The 19,541-nt window shown below is 50.9% G+C and overlaps 1 protein-coding gene across 7 annotated transcripts in view; it reads right to left on the reverse strand.

Moving 5' to 3' along the window:
- Positions 1-19,130, reverse strand: part of PLXNA3 (plexin A3) — a 91,734-nt gene extending 72,604 nt beyond the window's left edge. For 5 of the 7 annotated variants that reach the window (XR_013391107.1, XR_013391106.1, XM_028711720.2 and 2 more), the window contains exons 1-4: positions 17,457-17,565; positions 10,010-11,248; positions 9,322-9,504; positions 1,001-1,129 (exon numbers count right to left, since the gene is read on the reverse strand). Coding sequence is in view for 5 of the 7 variants with exons in the window: in XM_028711720.2 (XP_028567553.2) it covers positions 1,001-1,129; positions 9,322-9,504; positions 10,010-11,191 (1,494 nt within the window). In the remaining 2 variants the exon portion in view is untranslated. Of the gene's footprint in view, positions 1-1,000; positions 1,130-9,321; positions 9,505-10,009; positions 11,249-17,004; positions 17,175-17,456; positions 17,566-18,872 lie in introns of those variants that run through there. The other 2 variants (XM_028711717.2, XM_028711718.2) reach the window with 2 other exon arrangements.
- Between the last annotated feature and the right edge of the window lie 411 nt (positions 19,131-19,541).

Raw genomic sequence — 19,541 nt, forward strand, 5'->3', positions numbered from 1 at the left:
TAAACTGCACAATAAAGAGCGGGGAAAGCTGGCAGCCCTGCACAGCACCCATCCTCCCAGTAGCCCCAACCCCACAATGTGCCACAACTCCTACAAGCCTCTTCCGCAGAAATCATACTCTTAACCTCAGCATCTGATCTCATTTCACAGGCAGCATTGTGATTCCATTCAAAATGTCAAATTTCACAGCTCCTTCCTCCACAAAACAACAGGTTTTGCCTCTTTGCAGCTTTAGGGATCTTGTCTCTCCAGAGAAGTTTTGCCAAGAACCACACAAACCCCCAAAAACCTCTTTTCCACCTGTTGTCCCCAATAATGCACTAGAGATTTCCCTTCCCGTCTTAGAAGGATAAAATACCAACTAGTTCCTCTTAATAGGCATGTTTTAAACACAGTGAAATATATGCAGAGTCAAATTGCCCCGCTCTTAGCACTGAGTGCAAAAAAAGGTGTCTCGGATGTGTGCCTTTTGTAAGTGGGAAGACCCATTTCTCTAACCCCAGAAGTGTCGGGTGCTGGTGGCTGTAATTGCTCAGAAATGACTCTGATGGAAAATAATTATTCACAAGCCTTCTTGCACTCATTGCCTCATGTTCCAGCAGAAGGCCTGGTTCAATTTTTTTTAAAAAACAGTACCAGTTATATCAGGAGTGGAGAACTTCAGGACCAGGGCCCAAATGCAGCTATGCAGCTCTACAGCTCTCGCTCTCCCCACCCCTCCATGCCTTCCTTGAGGGCCTCTGCCCTGTTATTGAACACTGACAATACCTCTTCCTTGCCTGTTAATTAAAATGTAGTATGAAAGCAAAAGTCAGACCTGTTGCCCCACCCCACTTTCCCCCTGACCACACCCACTTTTGCCTCTGGCCCCGCCCACCACTGTCACGTGGCCCCTGGAAGTTTGCCCACAAGAGAATGTGGCCCCCTCAGGGGCCTGTCCTCTCAGCTGCAGTGCGACAGAAGCCACTCCATCCCTCTCCCCCCTCTCCCGGAGGCTGACCTGTCTCTGGCTGAGCAAGTAGAGATGGCGCTGGTCCGGACTCAGGACCATGTCGCGCAGCAGCGGCTCCCCAGGCATCACAGGAACAGACTCGTAGAGATGGGCCTCCTTGGGGTTGTCCACACGCACCTGAGGAGTGCAAGCGCATGAGCAGCTTTGTTTATATGCCAAGTCTAAAGGGTAGTCTTCTCTTCTCACCACCACAAGCTTCCTCGGGTCACAATCCAGTATTTGAGGGGGTTTGGAAAAACTGGGCTTTGTTGGCAAACGAAAAGGTGTGGTAGGGTAAAGCCTGAAGCTGGGTTCAGTTTGCAGCTCGGCACTCTTCTGATTCGCTGGGTGGCACTGCAGCAAGTCATGCTCTCAACCTCGTGTTTTTATCTGTTGTAAGGGCAACAGACAAATATAGTGGAGTATCTTGTGCCACCGGGAGTTACAGAACTGATACGGAAACGTTTTGTATGTGGTGTCAGAAGTGGGATATTGTTTCCTTTGGAGGAACTGTGAACCATGAGATTGAAGGAAATAGCAGGATAATATGGTACAGGAAATTCAGAAGCGCCCCCCCCCCAAGACAAAAGCCTTTTGCAGGTTTATCTCCTAAACCTGGTGGTCAAATGTTTATTCCAAACTATGGAGCTTGCTGAAAAGAGCACTGCATCTGGGTTAAAATTGCAGTCATACACTGGCTGGATAAACCACCATCTCCAAGGCGGCTGCATATTTCGGGTGCTGTATACTGGTGCTGGTGCACATATACCACAGACATTCATTTTCCTGTGAAAGTTATGAAGGCTGCATGCATTAAAAATCACAGCAAAGGTTCAGTCTGTATACACACACACACACACACCCTGAAGGGTGCACACCCTTCATCACTTGAAGAGTGGTTTAAAAACAAAACAAACCAAAAAAACAACAACCCAGAGCTAATTGTTACCCTAATCCACAGTTCCCCATTTGTCAAATGAAAATGGAATTTGCTTTCATCTTTGTAAACACCCCTCCCAGTGTAGTATACCTGCACAAAGTGTGCCTCACTAATGCCAAAGGAAATCCACTAGCAACATGTGGCAGGCAACCTTGGACTCAGTAAAGCACCTAGCTTGCAAGCTGCTTGGAATGGCAAAAACTGGAGGGAATGAATGAGGGAATGGATGGACGGATGGACGGATGGACAGACAGACAGACAGACAGTCAGACAAACAAACAAACAAACAAACAAACAAACAAACAAATAAATAAATAAATAAATAAATAAATAAATAAGCAAGCAAGCAAGCAAGCAAGCAAGCAAGCAAGCAAGCAAGCAAGCCAAGTTGGCTACATGCCCTGAAGTATAAAGTTTATGAGAAATTTTGTACTGAAAAAGCAATCAGGCACCACAAGAATGTTTTTTGAAGGGTCTGGATTACATAGCTGCTGAAATTCTCCGTAATCTAACAGTCTGTGCTATGCACAAGACCCCACACCGAATTATACATTTGGGAGTCTCCAAAGATTAACAGCTCTGCCTATTTAAAGGGAGGTGGCGTACTTTTAAGTTTGCAATTTGGGAGGGGCGAAGCAAAGAGATCCAAAGGTACATCCACTGCTGGATACCTTCAAGACGATATTGCAGCATATATATTTAAGCACATGTATTTGAATCTTCTGCAGGCATGTCAGTCATGCTGAAGAGGGTCAGTGCAAAGGATGCAAGGCCAAATCATAGAATCATAGAATCATAGAGTTGGAAGAGACCACAAGGGCCATCGAGTCCAACCCCCTGCCAAGCAGGAAACACCCCCTGAGATGGAATAGTGACTACTGTTTGCCCACAGAAGCAATGTGGGCAGTTGGTGGTAGCAGCAATGGCAATAGGACTTGGTACTGGGGAAGGAGAGGTGTTGTGTGAAGCAATTCAACTATTTTATTTTTTTTTACACATTTTCTATTTGTTAGCAAAATTGATAGTGCAATCCTAATCCTGATGAAGTGAAAGCAACCATCCACTGGAATCTGTAGGCCTCTGCCGCTATGGAGGCCCACCCGTCAACGGCAGTTCTCCATCCATAGTAGCAGAAAACCACAAAATGGAGCAGGGCGCCAGTGCTTTTGGATCTGCGGGATCCAAACCCCCATGCATCCTCCGATGGGCCAGATCTCACACAGCCATTCAGCTGTGTGAGCTTGGAACTGATGCAGCAAAAGGAAATACATTATTTTTTAAAGCAGCCCCCACCTGCTGCCCCGACCAGAGCTAGATGTTAGGGCTTCTGATGGGGCAGAGGATCAACCACTGCTGTGCTGCTACCGAACTAGTAATTTTGCTCTATGAAAGCTTGCTCTTTGCAATTTTGTCATTCTGCTTGGCTTTGCAAATTAAAAATAGGCATAAGATTTGGACACAAGAGGAGAATTGCAGAAGTTAATCAAAATTTCTCCCATGCAAAAGGGAGTTTGTGATTAATGTTCCCGTTTCTTTGTCTTAGGCTGTTTTTCCAAGGGACATTGTTGCTTTTGCAAGCTAAATTAGAGACTACTATCTTGGTTTTATTTCGATACTTCAAATAATAAAGTCAATAAAAAAATCTGAATTACGAATATGGTTACTGGTAAATTCAAAAGTCATACAGCAGAACTTAGTACAATTTCTGGAAGTGAGTCATAAGACCTGATAATTTTCATAAATCTAATAACCCCTTCCTCACAAGCTTCCTCTGACCAAGGCACAGACCCATTTAATCTTCTGTATTAGCCACTGTGCACAGAACCCCCCATTAGTACTGGTTTGGACCACTTTGTGCAAAAATATTTCACTTCCAGCTACTAGCTGCATATCACAGGGGAAGTTGTACAGTATGCATTTGGCAAATTACCCAGGAAATACTCTCTCACAGAGCCCAGATGGAACTTGCAAGGCACTTTCCAAAATGGCCCCAGAGCTTGAATGTGGCCTAGAGCCTAATGTCACATTGCAGACAGAGCATGTTGTCCCTCTCTTCAACCCCGCAGTGATCCCAAAGAGCTTCCACTATGTTTTCTTAAAATCCAATTTACTAAAAAAAACAGCAAAAGTCAATGATTTTGACAGTTACTCAACTATTTGACATTTGCATTTTTGAATGGGTAAAAGGAAAGACACGTTACTTTGCAGGACATACAGTATTTAGTGGTATGACTTTTAAAAATAGCATTCTGAACTTTTGGGACAGGTTGGCGAACCTGTGACCCTCCATATTTTGTCAGATGACATCTCCCACCATCCCAGACCACTAGGGAGTCGGGAGTCCAACAATATCTGGCAGGCCACAGGTTCTCCATACCTGCACTGAATGACGTACAGGCAAAATACCCCTCTCTTTTAAAGAAAAAACATTCGGTTATTCTGCAACAGCCAGAATTGGTTCCACAACCATAAGGATGCATGCTTCTTCCTGAAGAGTTTCAGAACACTTCTGAAATTGATAATGGGATGTGGCCTTTTATGGCTTGAGCCACTTAACTGCCCAGCAGCTCCATGGTCAAGCCAGCCCAATATTAATGGTTTCCAAACTGATCTTAAAACAACAATAACTTTGAAACACTGTGCAAAACATTAGATATAATTGATTCACCTATGACCTGGATTTCCCGTGAAGTGTTGTTAGAATTCAAAGACAGAATCAAGAAGGCCCAGCGGAAAGAGAAGAGGTCGGAGGAACAGGGCAGAGCACTGCTCTTCAGCCTTGGGTCCCCAGATGTTGATGGGCTAGAACCCTCATCACCCCGACTGTTGGCTAAGCTGGCCAGGGATGTTGTGAGTTGTAGCCCAACAACACCTGGGGACCCATGGCTGAAGAACTCTGGGGGTCGAAGTTGACTCCAGGTGCTTTTCCCCTACCCTACACACCATGATGGTGTTGCTACCTACCTGGGTCTTGAAAGATGTTTCAGGCTTGGATAGTGGCCCTTCCCCGATGCCAATCACCCATCCCCACCCTCCTCTGAGTAATACCCCTCCCCACCTTCTCACTATATAGAAGGATCTGGCAACTTCTGTTTCAGTGTATCTGAAGAAGTGTGCATGCACACGAAAGCTCATACCAAGAACTAACTTAGTTGGTCTTTAAGGTGCTACTGGAAGGAATTTTTTTTGTTTCTTCCCCGACCAGTAAATCCCACGCAGGGCTGCTTCATTTCACTCTCTCCCTCCCTCCTTGTAATGTTATTTTGAATTGTTAACATATTTTATTGTATCCGTACTTCGGGAATCTGACAGGACTGAAAAGCAGTCTAAAAATAACCTCGATAAATAGCCCGGCCTGCACTGACCTCCAAAGCGGTGTGTGAATAAACTGAGCAGAACCATTTCCTCCTTCTAAAACCCAATAAAAGTTCAATCATGAAATAGATCTGTTTGCTGCTATTCTATAATGAGGAGAATGTACAGAGCAACCCTAATGAAGTTTACTCAGAAGTCAGACCCACGATATCCCCAAAGGATTGCAGCCTTAATCGCATTCAGCAACATTTATAATCTGGAGAGAGAGTAATGGGAGAGGCATGGAAGAGCTTCGGCAGCTCTGTGTGTGTCCCTCTGTGCAGAAGCACACATGTATAAACACAGAGAAGTGTAAACACAGCTCCTAGAGACCTGGGGTTGGGGGTGAAACTTGAGAGACTCCGCTGCTTATTTACAATGTGAAAAAAACACACACCAATAAATTGCCCAGAACAGGTATAAAATACCACATTCCCAATAAATAAGGACAACTGGGTCACAAGCATCTATGTTTCCAAAACAGACACAGAAACAGAAGGGAAGGAAACATAGATTGTCTTTATTCGAAGCTCTCCTAAAAAGTATGAAGTAAAAAAGGGAAGACTACAGTCAGGGCCAGATTTAGGTTTATGAAGCCTTAAGCTACTGAAGGTAGTGGGGCCCTTTACATAGCAGGCGCGACCCATGACTTACATCATAGGAGCCTACACAACACAAAACACTGTTGCTGTATGTAGGCTTTATTTTATTTGTTTTTTATCTTATATTTTGGAAATGTACATCCAGGGTTTTTTTTCTTCTTTCAATTTTTTTGGGGCCCCCAAGAGAGTGGGGCCCTAAGCTATAGCTTGTTTAGCTTATACGTAAATCGGGCACTGAGTACAGTCCTAGGAACCTATGCAAATTTTACAAAATCACCTCATAGGCATCTGGCAAGTTTGGGAGGGGAGAGAAGAGAGGGCAGCGGAGAGGCAACAGAAGGAATGAATCCCCCCCTCACAGGTTCATCATGCTCAAGATTTGCCACCACACTACACAACCACAACTCCATTAGAAGTGCCCATTCCGTGTGGTCTGGGAAAGAGACAAGTTGCCCCTAGGACAGGAGTGGAGGAAGCCTCCAGATGTTGCTTGACTACAACTCCCATCATCTCTCCCTAGTGGCTATGCTGGCAGGGGCTGATGGGAGATGGAGTCCTCAACAACCAAACGGGCACCACACTGGCTACCCCCCGCCCTGGAGTGATGTGGTAGCCTCATGGGCTTAAGGTGGAGCCCAGGGGCAGAACGGAAGGGTGCTTTCTTTTCCACATCTGAAGAAAATACCTACAATGGAGAAGATTCCCCGCCCCCCCTCTCTCACACACACACACACATTTGCCCCCAGGAGATTGCTCAAAGGAGCTTTCATCCTGGCCAACAAAGCCCCATTGAGCCTCCCCCACAAACCAAGCAGGCCCCTGGGGGTCAGTGCAGTTGTGGAGCTGGAGACTCAGATAGGAGTCCTCCTCCCTTCCCCAAGGAACGGGATAATGGTCCTTTTCAGACTTGACTGGGGGAACAGGCAGGTCACCCCTGGGTGAGGCTCCAGGCTGCACAGCAACAAGGCAATTAGTGTACTGAAGGCGGCAGAGGGGGATCTGGGAATGGAGAGGCAGACGGAGGGGCTACCTCCCTGCCTCCTGCCATCCTAATTGAATCGCCACCGTTTGCATGAGGGACAGAAGGGGGTCGTGACCTCCCTTCATGCCCCCTGCCAGGGGTTCAAGAGTTTAAACAGCATTTCTCTTCTCCGTCTTCCCCCACCACAACAAGCTGTAACTCAATTCCAGGCCACCAGCCCCAAAGACCAGACGCCCCGTACGCTCCCAAGGACCCTTCCACTTCAAAACTGACCCCACAGCTGGTGGGGGGTGGGAGGCAGCGCGGGACAGAGAGAAAGCTGGAATGGGCAGCTGGGGTTGGGTTTTCTCCAGAGTCAGAGTAGTCAGGAGGCTAAAGCACCCACATTGCACCTCGAAAAGGCCCGCCCTGGGCCAATTTAAAATGGTAGGTAACCCAAAGAGCGAGAAAGCTAGGAGCCCAATTGTCCAGCAAGGACTGAGACACAGCAAGAAAGCGAGACTGAAACCAAAGCCGACAGACAACCAAGGCACTGTTTAGGGAGGAAGGGAGAAAATAATAACATAAAATAGAGAGAGAGACGGACAGATGCAGGGGATGCAGACAGATGAGGGGAAAGCATTCTGTACAAGCTAGGAAACACATTACGACTTCACATGCTCCAGAGATGGAAGATGTTACCTTAAGTAAATTATGGGGCCACATCCTGGTGACAAAGGGAACCCTGAACCTAACTGAGGATAATTTATGGCTTTAGGTCGCATGCCTCCCATCTGCCAGCAACATCTCCTTCCCACCAACCACACACACACTTGCTGCAAAAGGCAACCAAATCAGGTTGGAACATGCAGAAAAAGCGGGGAGGATTAACCCTGGCGCATCTGCCCCACCAGGCAACATTACCTGAGCTTCAGCCTCTGCGACCCCAATGCCTGGACACTCCCCTGACCCCTCCAGCTCTTTTACAGTGCACAATTGCAATCTCCATCTGGCTCTGCTGCTCTCTCAGACTTGGAACACACACCCCCGCCCAGCTAGACGGAGGAGGGGTGCGCCAGCTCATGCGCCGCCCGGTTAATATTTAATGCGCCAGGTCTGTTGGGCACAAGCCTCTGCAAAGTGGCAACTAATGGCAAGGGGTGGGGGCTGCCAGTAACAACGGCTTCTCTCCCACCCCCACTGCACAGCAGGCAATGCTTGGGGGGCTGGGTTGAGAGAAGAGGTTTTCCATAAAGAGAAAGGGCATTGCATGCTTCCTCAGATGCCCCTCTGAAATATTTTGCTAGCTCTAGAATGTCAAGGCTTATGGGTTGTTGTTGGGTTTTTTTTTTGGGGGGGGGAGACAGTATCCAGCAATTTACCTGGACCTTTGACACTTTAAATAGAAGGACCCACCAGGTTCTTTGGATTGGAAATTGTTTTAACTGGTTTTAATATTGTATTTTTATATTGCTGTATCCTGCCATGAGACACGGAGAGGAGGAGGAGGAAGAAATCCAATGAAATAGAAGTCTGTCCAGTGACCACCACTGTTGCCAGACATGTTTCCACATTGCAACCCCCTCCCCACCTCAAAGTGTAATTGCGAGAGGTGTGGGACAGTTGCCTGGCATCCCGTGGGGCACGGCCCAATTCCTGAGCATGCCGCTCCTAGCATAAACTAATTTTATTCTCTTGGCACTTTCTTGCCCAACTCTCAGCACAGCAAGCGGAAGATGTGATACCAGAAGTGTGAAATTAATTAAAAATAAGAAATGCACGCGGGTGCCTAAGATTTCCTGGAAGCTGCTTCCACCCTTGCCAGCCCAGGTGTGTGGAGCCCAGCTAGGGAGGCTGCAGTGACGAGAACAGGGCACTCAGCACATGGTCAGAGGTACTCAAAATATGTGGCCACAATGCGCAGAAAAATATCGTCTCAGCCAATGCATCACTCACATTCTACAGCCTGCCACTGACTTTTGTTTAAAATTCTAACAGTGACACTTAGGAGTTCTGAATGAGATTACACAAGATGTGCCCTTCTGTTCTGGAAAAAAGGAGGAGAAGACCTGGCCACATAAACCGTGTTGGAGAATGCATTTTTATTTTTCCTGGTGAAGGTAAAATGATAGCATACCTCCCACTAGTAACAGAAAACTCTTCTAGAAAATACAGTAGCTGTGCCAGAGAGGATGGTCCCGATTAGGGGAGGCTTCTGAGGAATTTTAATTCATTTACACAGACCCAGCTCAGATTGAGACCATGATGCCTCATAGGAAGCTGCCTGAATCAGAGTTGTCTACACTGAGAGGAATCTCTTCAGGATTAAAGACAAGCTCCTTGCCAGCCCTGCCTGGAAATGCTGGGGACTGAACCAGGGAATCCAGCCACATTTGTGCGAAGACAACCACTTCCACCCTCCCACATTCTCCCTCCCCACCCCTTTTCCATACACCGAAGGAGAACATCTCACCTTCTTGAGGTTGCCCGCACGCGTGCCAATGAAGACAACCGAGTGGCCACGGTAGGTGTAGGCAGCAACGCTGGCCATCCCCTCAGCCTTCTCCTCCAGCAGCGGGAGCCCTTCAATGACCTGCAGCCCCCCTAGGGGCTGGTTCAGCACCAGCCCACAGAAGTTCCCATTGATCTGCATGGGCTGGAGACAGGGAGACAAGGAGGCGAGAGTCAACATCAAACGGGATTGGGTGCCCTTTCCCTGCACGACAGAGCTAGAGTTGGGTACACAATGGCACTCTATTCCCCAGCAACTCCTATATTCTAGAGCAGAGATGGGGAATCTGTGGCCATCCAGAGGATGTTGGGCTCCATCAGCCCCAGCCAGCAGTCAGAGATGATGGGAACTGTAGTTCAATGGCATCAGGCTCCTCACCCCTATCCAAAGTGTGTTTGTGCCTCAATTTTCAGAGGAAATGTAACAGGTTTTGTTCACAAGACCCAAAACAATACTTCCTGGGCTGTTACGTGTGAGTTCTGGGGCAAAATGGGACCAAGGAGGTTGAGAGAATGGCAGAGAAGGCCCAAACATCTCTCAAGTACCAACATTTTGGGGAGGGGGTGTCCTATTCTTGGGGGGGGGGGAGACACAGAAACTAGCAAGAAGGAACTGGGGTGGGGAGAGTCCAAATCGTGCAGCATCGTACCGTGTTGATGCAGGGCAGCTCTTTGTTGAGAAGCCAAGGGAGGGAGAGCCGGCCTTCCCCTCGATAGCAAGACTGGATGCGCTCTCGGATGCGCTGGTTGACCTCATCCAGCGTGAAGAGGCAGAGGAGGCTCTCGCGGGGCGGGGCAGCGCGGTTCTTCTGGCCTTGCGAAAAGGCGGCGTAGAGCACATCCTGGCCTTCCGTGATGCCTAGCGACCGGGCCAGCTCGCGGCCTGCCTTGGCCAGCTGCGCAGCCTGCACAAGGCGGTACTCCACGCCATCCTTGGAGCAGCCCAGTGGGAACTCCACGTAAGAGTAGAACTCTGTGTCATTGGCACACAAGCGCACAATCTTGGAGGAGAAGAACCGCTCCCCGCCAGTCACGCCCGGACCACCTGGGCCTCCCGCCGGCTCCAGCGGGGTCTGAGCTGTGTCCAGCTGCAGGGTGAGGAAATACACAAAGCCACCGGAGACAAATGCAGAAACGTAGTAGATATCGAAGGCCGGGTAGAGCGAGAGAGTGTCTGAAGGTACTTTGATCTGGGAGGAGACAAACTCATCCTGATAGACAAGGCTGAACATCTCAGGACTGCTGGCGTCGGGGGTCAGGCGGCGGCTGGAGAGAGTGGGGAAATACTCTGAGCGCCCCCCAATGGATGTGCCCACAAAAAACTGGCTGGGCTCCCTTGGCTGCTCCACAATCACACCAACCATGGCGTCTGGCTCGCGCCCGCCGGAAAGATAATGCTCCTTGCGCTGGTGCGGCTCCCCCAGCTTGGCCAAATCATCCAACCGCAAGAGCTGACACACCCCTTGCCAGACGCTGCCACAGGCCACCAAGCGGCTGCCAGCGTAGTCGATCAGCAGTAGCTTGTTGACGTTGTCGGCGGGGGCCAGGCGATGAGCGCAGAGTCGCACGCCGGGCGGAGGGTAGCAGCGGGGGTCGTCGGGCACTGGGCCCGTGGTGTGAGCCCGCAGCTGGGTCAGGTTGGCCGAGAGCTTGAGGATGCGGTTGATGGCCCCAAGGTAGACCTCGCCCGTGTCATGGTGGACAGCCAGGTGTGTGAGGGACAGGTCTGAGACTGTGAAGGCGGCGCGTGGGGACAGCACACTCAGGACAGGTGGCGGCGAGGAAAGGAGGACCACAGCTGTAGTGGTGGCCATAAGCAGCAGCCGCCACATGATCACCCGGGAGTTGCCTGGGGTCAGGCAGGGCCAGACACAGGCAGCTCATTCAGCCTGCAAGTGGGGGGAGGGAAGAGAAGAGGAAATGGTGGTTAAGCACCAGTCCAACATTGTGCAGTGAGAAGGCAAAGCCTCCAGCAGAAATGACATGTTTATGTGTTTTTGTGTGTATAATCAGCTGCCATCCTACACATCAGGAATGAGGAACTTGTGTGGTCCTCCAGATCTCACTGGACTGTGCCACTCCCATCCTCCCTGGCCCTGCTGGTGGATGGGAGATACAGTCCAGCAACATCTGGAGAGGAAAAGATCCCCCCATCATTGAGCGAAGACCCACTGAGTGGAACGCTCTTCCCAGGAGGCATGCAAGAAGGATTGGACAGCCAGGTCGCACAGCACTTATTTGGAGGATTGCTAATGAAGGGAGTCTCTTGGAATTAGGTTTACAATTACTAATGCCAATCTGAAAATCTCCCTGGAGCCCCTCCCAATGGGGGCTGCAAACTCGTAACAGCACCTCTTGGCTAGAGATCTGGCTAGAGATCCACACATCCCCACCCGCCGCCGCCCCAAGTAAAGAGTCACAGCCGCCAAGGAACTCGTTTTCTTCCTTCCAACACCCTTGCAGCTTCTCATTAGCACCCGCCATGCACAGCATGAAACAGCACCCACAGAACTGAGAAGCAAACACAGCATCTTGCATCACATGCACACACAGAGAGACGCACACACACACCTGCAACAATGAAGAAAAGCTGAAGGCAGCAATGCCACCTGTCACACAAAACGAACAAAGATGGCACTAACCAGAGGTGGCCCCCTTCTCATTCCCAAGGATTCCCTCCACACAAATATCCCAATATCTACAGCAGGAGCTGCAGACTCAGGCCCAGGGGCCAAATGTGGCCCTCTAAGCCTGCCCTGGGCCACACAACCCCTGGCCTGCTCTACACCATTGTCAAGCGCTTTGCCTAACGAGAATGTGTCTTTGAACTGAGGCAATGCCTCTCGCTTGCCAAGGTGGAGGGAGACATGGAGTTTGTGTGTGTGTGGAAACCTCTGGCTTTTGCATGGCTGCTGTACAAAGGTCACGTCTTACCCCTTCACTTTCACTTCTGCCTCGGCCCACCATTGGCATGTGGCCCCAGGAAGGCTGCGAATGAGGGAATTTGGCCCTCAGGCTGAAAAGGATTCCATTATGCCTAGCTGTGGCCTGGTACCAGACACACGGTCCTCAGAGGACAACCCCAACACGCCTCAGATCTGGATCTAGCCCTGAGGGATCCTCTGAGGGAAGGACCATTGAATAAAATGCTCCTCAGGGCTCCAGAACGCCAGCACCAAAAGGTTCAGGCTGAAGACTGATAGCACAGCACGTGTCCACAGACTGTGTGGCTCAAAAGGTTTTCAGGTGAGAAGCAGTGAAGCTTCTGAATCCCAGTTGCTGGAAACCACAGGGAGAGAGAACACTCTTGCACGGGTCCTGCTTGCAGCCTTCTGACCAGCATCTGAGTGGCCATTCTGAGAACAGAGTGCTGGACTAGATAGGCCATTGGCCAGATCCTGCACTATCATCTTATGTTCATCACCAGCAGCTGTGGTTAGGGTGTGGTCTAGGAGGCCAGAATATATCAGGTCTCCCATTTGAACCTTCCAGTTACTGGAAAGAAAACAGCTCCAACTCATAGCTGTCTACCTTCCCTTTTTTTCACCCTTATACCAGCGCCGTTTCCCACTGCTTCCCGGATTGTTAGATATCCCGTAGACTGTCCCCAGGACTGGTGAGGCTGCTGATCCCTTCTTTTCGAGGCTGCTGATCCTTTATTTTCAAATCTGAAAGTTGGCAGCTATGCTCTAACTCCATGAATCTGCACCTAGGTGCCCAGCCTTGCTTGACTTGTATTCCCTTTGGTATTGACCGTGGACTGTACCTTGACCTTGCCTTTCAATGATACTTTGAACCTGGACTGATTCTTGGGCTTGAGAGCTTAGCTTGCTTTGGGCACCATCATCCCAGCTCCCCTTGGCGAGTGTTTTGCATAGGTGTCTTATACCTCCCTGGACTGGGACACTGGCTCTCAACGGCGCCTGCTGGAACTTGACAAGTCCACCACCCCGATCCTTGCTATGTACATCATCACAGCACCACCTCCAAATAAATACTGTGGGGCCCCACTGAAAAATGATACGGGCACTGCATGTTGATGGGAGTCTCATTTACATAGGGCCCTCAGCCACTGCATGCCACTGCAAAACCTGCCTCAGCTACAGATCCCCAGCATGTTCACAGAAGACGTGCAATGGCTCAGGGCCCCAATTAAACTGACTACTGGGCATCTGCAATGCTTCAATGGAAAGTTCTTGCCAGTTCACCTCCTATTCAAATGGGACCTTATGGGCTGGTTCATAGATGATGGCTCCATTATCAAAGAGCCATCTGCACACTCTGGAACATGTGCAGAGAAGGGCAACTAGGATGATCAAGGGTCTAGAAGCCAAGCCTTATGAGGAACGGTTGAAGGAGCTGGATATGTTTAGCCTGGAAAAGAGGAGACAGAGAGGAGATATGACAGCCATCTTCAAATATCTGAAGCGCTGTCACATGGAGAGTGGAACAAGCTTGTTTTCTCCTGCTCTGGAAGGGAGGACTTGAAACCATGGCTTCAAGTTGCAGGAAAGGAGATTCTGACTAGACATACGGAAAAACTTTCTGACAGTAAGAGCTGTTTGACGGTGGAACAATCTCCCTCAGGAGGCTGTGAGCTCCCCTTCCTTGGAGGTTTTTAAGCAGAGGTTGGATAGCCGTCTGTCATGGATGCTTTGGCTGAGATTCCTGCATTGCAGGCAGTTGGACTAGATGACCCTTGGGTCCCTTCCAACTCTTCTATGATTCTATAATCAAGGCAATACTCTGCATGTCTGAATGAGCTAGGGAAATAGAGAGCTGCCTTATAGAGATCAACCTTCAACCAGCCCTGCACTGACTGGCAGAGACTCTTCAGGGTTTGGCAGTCTTTCCTAGTCCTGCCTGGAGATGCTAAGGACTGAACATGGGGCTTTCTGTATGTCAAGCAGCCTTCCTTCCACCCCCAACTGTAGGCCATAAACCACATTTCCCCATCACTTCAAACACAATGATTTTCACTAGACTGGCATCGCACATTCAGCTTAAAGAGGCAAAGTAACAAGAAACCAAGCACTGTGGTTTTGTGTGTGAACTAGATCCCTTGTGCCTACAGGCCCTCAGCTGCGTGTTGCACACCATCCAGGTTTCAGAAAGCTCCCATGCTTTACTTGTCAATATGCCACCCCCAAAACAGCTCTCTGAAAACATTTGTGGTCACTGCCTGCCCTTCATATGCAAGATCACAGTTTTCACACTTCAGGTGAACACATACTATCCCCAAGCTTACAAATTCACTGGCTCCAGCCATTAGCAAGCAATGCAAATCTATCCTTTTACCACTGGCTGCAAGTACGAACTGGTGGCTAAAGTATGCATTAAAGCAGGAATGGGCAAACTGGTAGCCGTGGGCAAAGGCTGGCTGATGAAGCAATTTTACCTGCTTCCCGGAGGCCCTACCAAGCACTATTCTAAGGTGTGGTATAAACACAGATCAGTTTCTCCTAAGAAAATGTTTTTAAAATGAGAGAAATAAAGAGCTACTCTACACTTTAATGTTATAGCCTTGTTTTGAGCCTAATACCCTGTGATGGTACTTCCCCACAGGGATAGCAGTGCTAGTCTTCTGCAGCCAAAACCATTATCTTGTGGCACCTAGACCAAGACTTTTAAGACAAAATTGTTAGTCTTAAAGGAACTACAAGACTCTTTGTTGATAGAGACTTGCAGAATTTATCATAGAGTCTCATCTAGAGAACAGAGTAGCTCGAGATAATGCAGACACACAGCTTTGAATCTACACCTATTACACAGTAACACCTCCCAATATCCCTACCCAATTTCCCATGCTATTTTGGACTTCTTGTCCACAGATCACAGAACTGTAGTACACCCACACACATACACAAAGCCGGCAAGCGCCCCCACCTTAGCTTACAGAGTGAGAGAGGCCAATTAGATCATCAGTCCGCCTAGCCCAGTGTCATCTGCTTAGACCACTGAGCATACTTAAAAATAGGGATGTGTATAGAGCTGTATGTGGGCATGGAGAAACTATGTTTTTGTGGTTTCTATTAAGTGTGGTGGGAAGGGACTCCCCCCCCCCCCAAAAAAAATTAAGGGTCATCCAGCAACCTTGCCCTCCATTCTTCAACTGAACTGGAACAAACATGCAAACCCTATACTGCAATAAATAAGTGTAATATACAACCACATCTTTACACACACTCTCCTGCTGCCGATACACACATTCCAGTGGCTTCCCTCTGCCACCTTGTCCCTTCCCACCACACTAAGGCACTGAATCAGCCCCACCCACGATGGTGGCCCCACAGCAGACCACCTCATAACATCAGTACCCACCAGCCTCTCAGCCTGTCGCTCCAAATATCCTAACCAATGTGCATACACCCCCCCCTTTTCATTCAATGCAACCTTCTGCAACCCAAGCAAACCACAGACCGCTGGGTTCGCTCTTCATTGATACAGCTCCTCCAACAAGCTATTTCATTCCTCCTCCTCCTCTCCCCCCCAACCCAAATGCTCAGCCTCTCAATCATCCACCTCACAGGAAGGAGAGAGAAATCTCCCATCCCACATACCAAGCTTCTCCCCCTCCCCAATGCCTTTTTCTCTACTTTCCCCTCCTTAACAGGCATGAATTATAAGCAGACCCCTCCCAGAAAGAGGCCTGGAAGAAGCACTGGGTGGAACAGCAACCATAACCATTCTAAGACCCAATACATTATTACGCCCGCAACCAGGGAGGGAAGCACAAGTAGGAGGAACAGTCTGGGATCAACCAATCTTCCTGCCAATAGAGAGAGAGACCAACCTGTTACACACACACACTTCAGAGTTGTCCATCAAATACAACACTGGGCCTTGGAAACCAGGGTTCAAAACAACATCACAGCCATAGGTCCTCTAGGGGTAAGCCTAATCTCAGTTTTCCCACTCTGCAAAATGGGAACAATTGGATTTCACTCACAGATCTTTTAACAAAATAAGGAAATGCTTTTTCCCCCCTTCTCCTTTTTCTAAAAAAGCAATGCATTCAATTAAAGGTACATGAGAGCCTAGAGCTCCTTCCTCTCTTCCATTCCAGAACACACCACCATCAATCAAGTTGACCCAATTCCCAGAGCTTGGAGACCCCTCCTCGCAAAACCCACTCCCTTGAACTCCAAACAGCCATCATAAAGGTGTAGCAGGAGGAATTCTGGCCCCTCCAGCAGAATCCGCATCCTCACCAGCCCCACTAAGACAACATGCTTGGAAATTCCTCCAGTACAAATGACTAATTTTTTTTGGTTCCAGGAATGACGAGAAGGGGGGGGGGTTGTTTTTCGTTTTAACAAAAGCAAAGAACCAGATGCAAACAAGTCCACCGGCAAATCGCGTAGAATCGCCAGATCAGGGGCCAGCGAGGTGATGTCTATGTTACCTACTAAGCGACCCCCCCAACACACACTCACACAGGCAAGTCAAGCCCAGCTGGAGTGTGATGGGCGTTAGCCAGGCTCCTCCACTCCGGATCGGGCTCTTCCAGGGTAAGGAACCAAATCATTGTGTGGCGGGGAAGAAGGAAAGAGTGGATCTCTTCCACCCAGACACACACCCAGCTGGTGCCACCTCCAAACGGCCAGTCTTCTCCGACTTGGCATTCTCGCCCCGATTCCCTTACCTGTTCGCTTCGCCTCCCCCCCTTCTCCCGGCCCCGCTTCCTTCCTGTGACGGCCGCCCACTTGCTAGGAAGCCCCTTTCGCAAACCGGAGAGAAAAATCCCTGAACGGTAGGCTTAAAAGAGCCGGCGGAGGGGGGCGAGCGGTGCAAGAAGCGCCACCACAAAAGAGGGGTGGGGGCAACAGATGGGGCGTCTGCTGCTGGCACAGACCCAGGCAGGGGCTCCCCCGCCCTGTCTAGCAAAGACCCCAGTGAGGGGAGGGGGATCCCGCGCCATCCCCCCCGCAGGACCAAACCACCCTTTTCTTTGCGCTCCTTGTTGCTCGAAAGCGATGCAGCCCGGCGCTGCGACGGAGGGGGAGTGGGGCGGCCATGTGTGGGGTGATGCCCCCTTCCTTCCTCGCCTCCGGGTCCCCCCAACCCCTCGGCAGTTTGCGCGGATCCCGGCTGTACCTGCCCGCCGTTCGCTCCCCGCCCGCTGCCTCCCTCGCCTCCGTCTCCAGCCGCCGCTCTTGCTCAGCGTCTGCTCCCGCCCCAGCCGGTCGGAGCCCTTTAAACGCGGCCAGAACCATTAGAGGCATGGGGGGGGGGAGAGAAAAGAAGGGATGGGGCTTGGGGAAAGCGGCGCTCCCCGCGCCCCCTCCCCGACCCCTTCCTTGCCCGGTCCCCGAAACCTCTCTTCCCGGTTTTCCTTTGCGCGAGCCCCCGTCCCTCTAAAGGCAGCGGGAGAACCGTCTCTCTCCTCCCCGCCAAGGAGTCGCCATGCACGCGCACCCCCGGCCCCTGGAATGGTACCGCCCGGGCACTCATTCATCCAGACCCGGGAGCGGCGGCGGCGGCCAGTGCGAGAAGCAGGGGCGATCGGCAAGCGCCCGGCTCCCGCTCTTGCACGCGCGGAGCTGCCGCTTGGGTTGGGTTTTTTTTTTTTGTAAATAAGTGCCCAACCTGGAGAAGGAAGCAAAGGCTTGCCAAGCCCACGAGGCAGAAACGGGCTGCAAAAGTGAACACTCCCCAGGCAATCGGTGCAAGGAGCGCACGTGCGCAGCTCCCTCTCGCCCTCCTCTGCTTTTGCACTCCTCCTTGCAAGGGACAGTTTCACGCGCGCGCCCACCCTGGAGAAGATGCCAAGAGTTAAGAGGACGGCTCTTTTGCGAGCAAAGGAAGATAGGATAATAAAAACCCCATCTCTCTGCTGCTAGAATCCTCGAGCCTCCTTTCATATTTATTTTTGGGGGTGGAACCTCGTGAAAAGAAGCGAAAATCTGCTGGGTGGAGGGCAAAGGGGCTGACCCCCCCCCCGGTTTATAAATTCCCAATTACACCCCTTCCCGGCCTTAGGCAACGTTGCTGTGTGTAAGGCGCCTCCTAGTGGAGAAACCGGACTAAGGCTCCTGTCCTCCCCCCACCCCTGCCTAAAAAAAGCGGAGGGCGGGGGAAACACCAGTTGCACGCCTGGAAATGAGCTCGCCCCCCAATGACACCCCTAAGAACAGCTCTGCCAGTCCTAGCCGTCTTCTCGCCCCCAGACCCCCTCTCCAGCTCCCCGTGCCCTTTCCCCGCTCCAGACCCCAGATCTCTCCCCGCACCCTTGTTTTGGCTGCCGCTGTTGCTGCCGCCGCCGCCACTGTACCAGCCAAGGCACGTTGTCATGGCAACGGGAGCCAGGAGATGAGAGATGATGGACGCCCCCTTGGGTGGCGGAAGGATGATGGAGAGACCTGGGCGGTGGGATGGGTCAAGGAGGGAGAGGGGAGACAGGGGCGTGGGTGGGTCCTGGGGCCGGGCAGGATGGAAGCACGGGCTCTCTAGAACCACTGCACACCCCACTTCTCTCTCGAACTATATCCCGGGCTCGGTCCGGTCCTGTACCTCCTCCTCTGCCGGGTCCTTCCGTCTAGGATTCGCTCGCTCCGGATGAGCTGCAGAGCGCGCAGGCTCGAGGGCGGGGGCTGAGTTAGTGTCCCGGCTCAGAAGAAACGGGGAAGGGCTCGTCCCGGGCCGGGATCCAAGGGAGGGGAGGCGAAGCGGGGCCGTGGCCGGCCGGCCTGCGATGCTGCTGCCGCTGCCTGGCACCGCCAGCGCCCAGAAACCGCGGAAACTCAACCCGCCCGAGGCCTCTGATGAGAACCAGATGCCACCGCCGTCGCAGCTACCGAGCCTGGCAAGGGCCGCGTCCACGTGGGCTGGGCGGGCAAGGCGGCCGGGCAAGCGGAGGGCTGGGGGGCGGGGAGTCTCGCATCAGGGAGAGGTGAGAAGCCAGGCTTCATTCGAACCAGAACCGGATTTCAATGCGAGGTGTCTGTGTGGCTCAGCCTAAGAACGCACAGGGCCAACTCCCAGGGGCCGAGATCCCTTTGGCCCCCCAACAAAATATTTGAGGTCCCCCCCAAAGTTGATGGACATTGCCATTCAAATAGTGTGTACCGTGTGAAATATACTCTGAGTCGAGTGTGGATTTCATACTCTTTATTCAGCTCATAGTAGCTAGAAATGGAAGTTTCCCCCCAAGTGTCTGCTTTATATACATTATTTACACAA

This window comes from Podarcis muralis, chromosome 17 (genome assembly GCF_964188315.1).
Source record: "Podarcis muralis chromosome 17, rPodMur119.hap1.1, whole genome shotgun sequence".
In the NCBI taxonomy this organism is placed as follows: Eukaryota; Metazoa; Chordata; class Lepidosauria; order Squamata; family Lacertidae; genus Podarcis; species Podarcis muralis.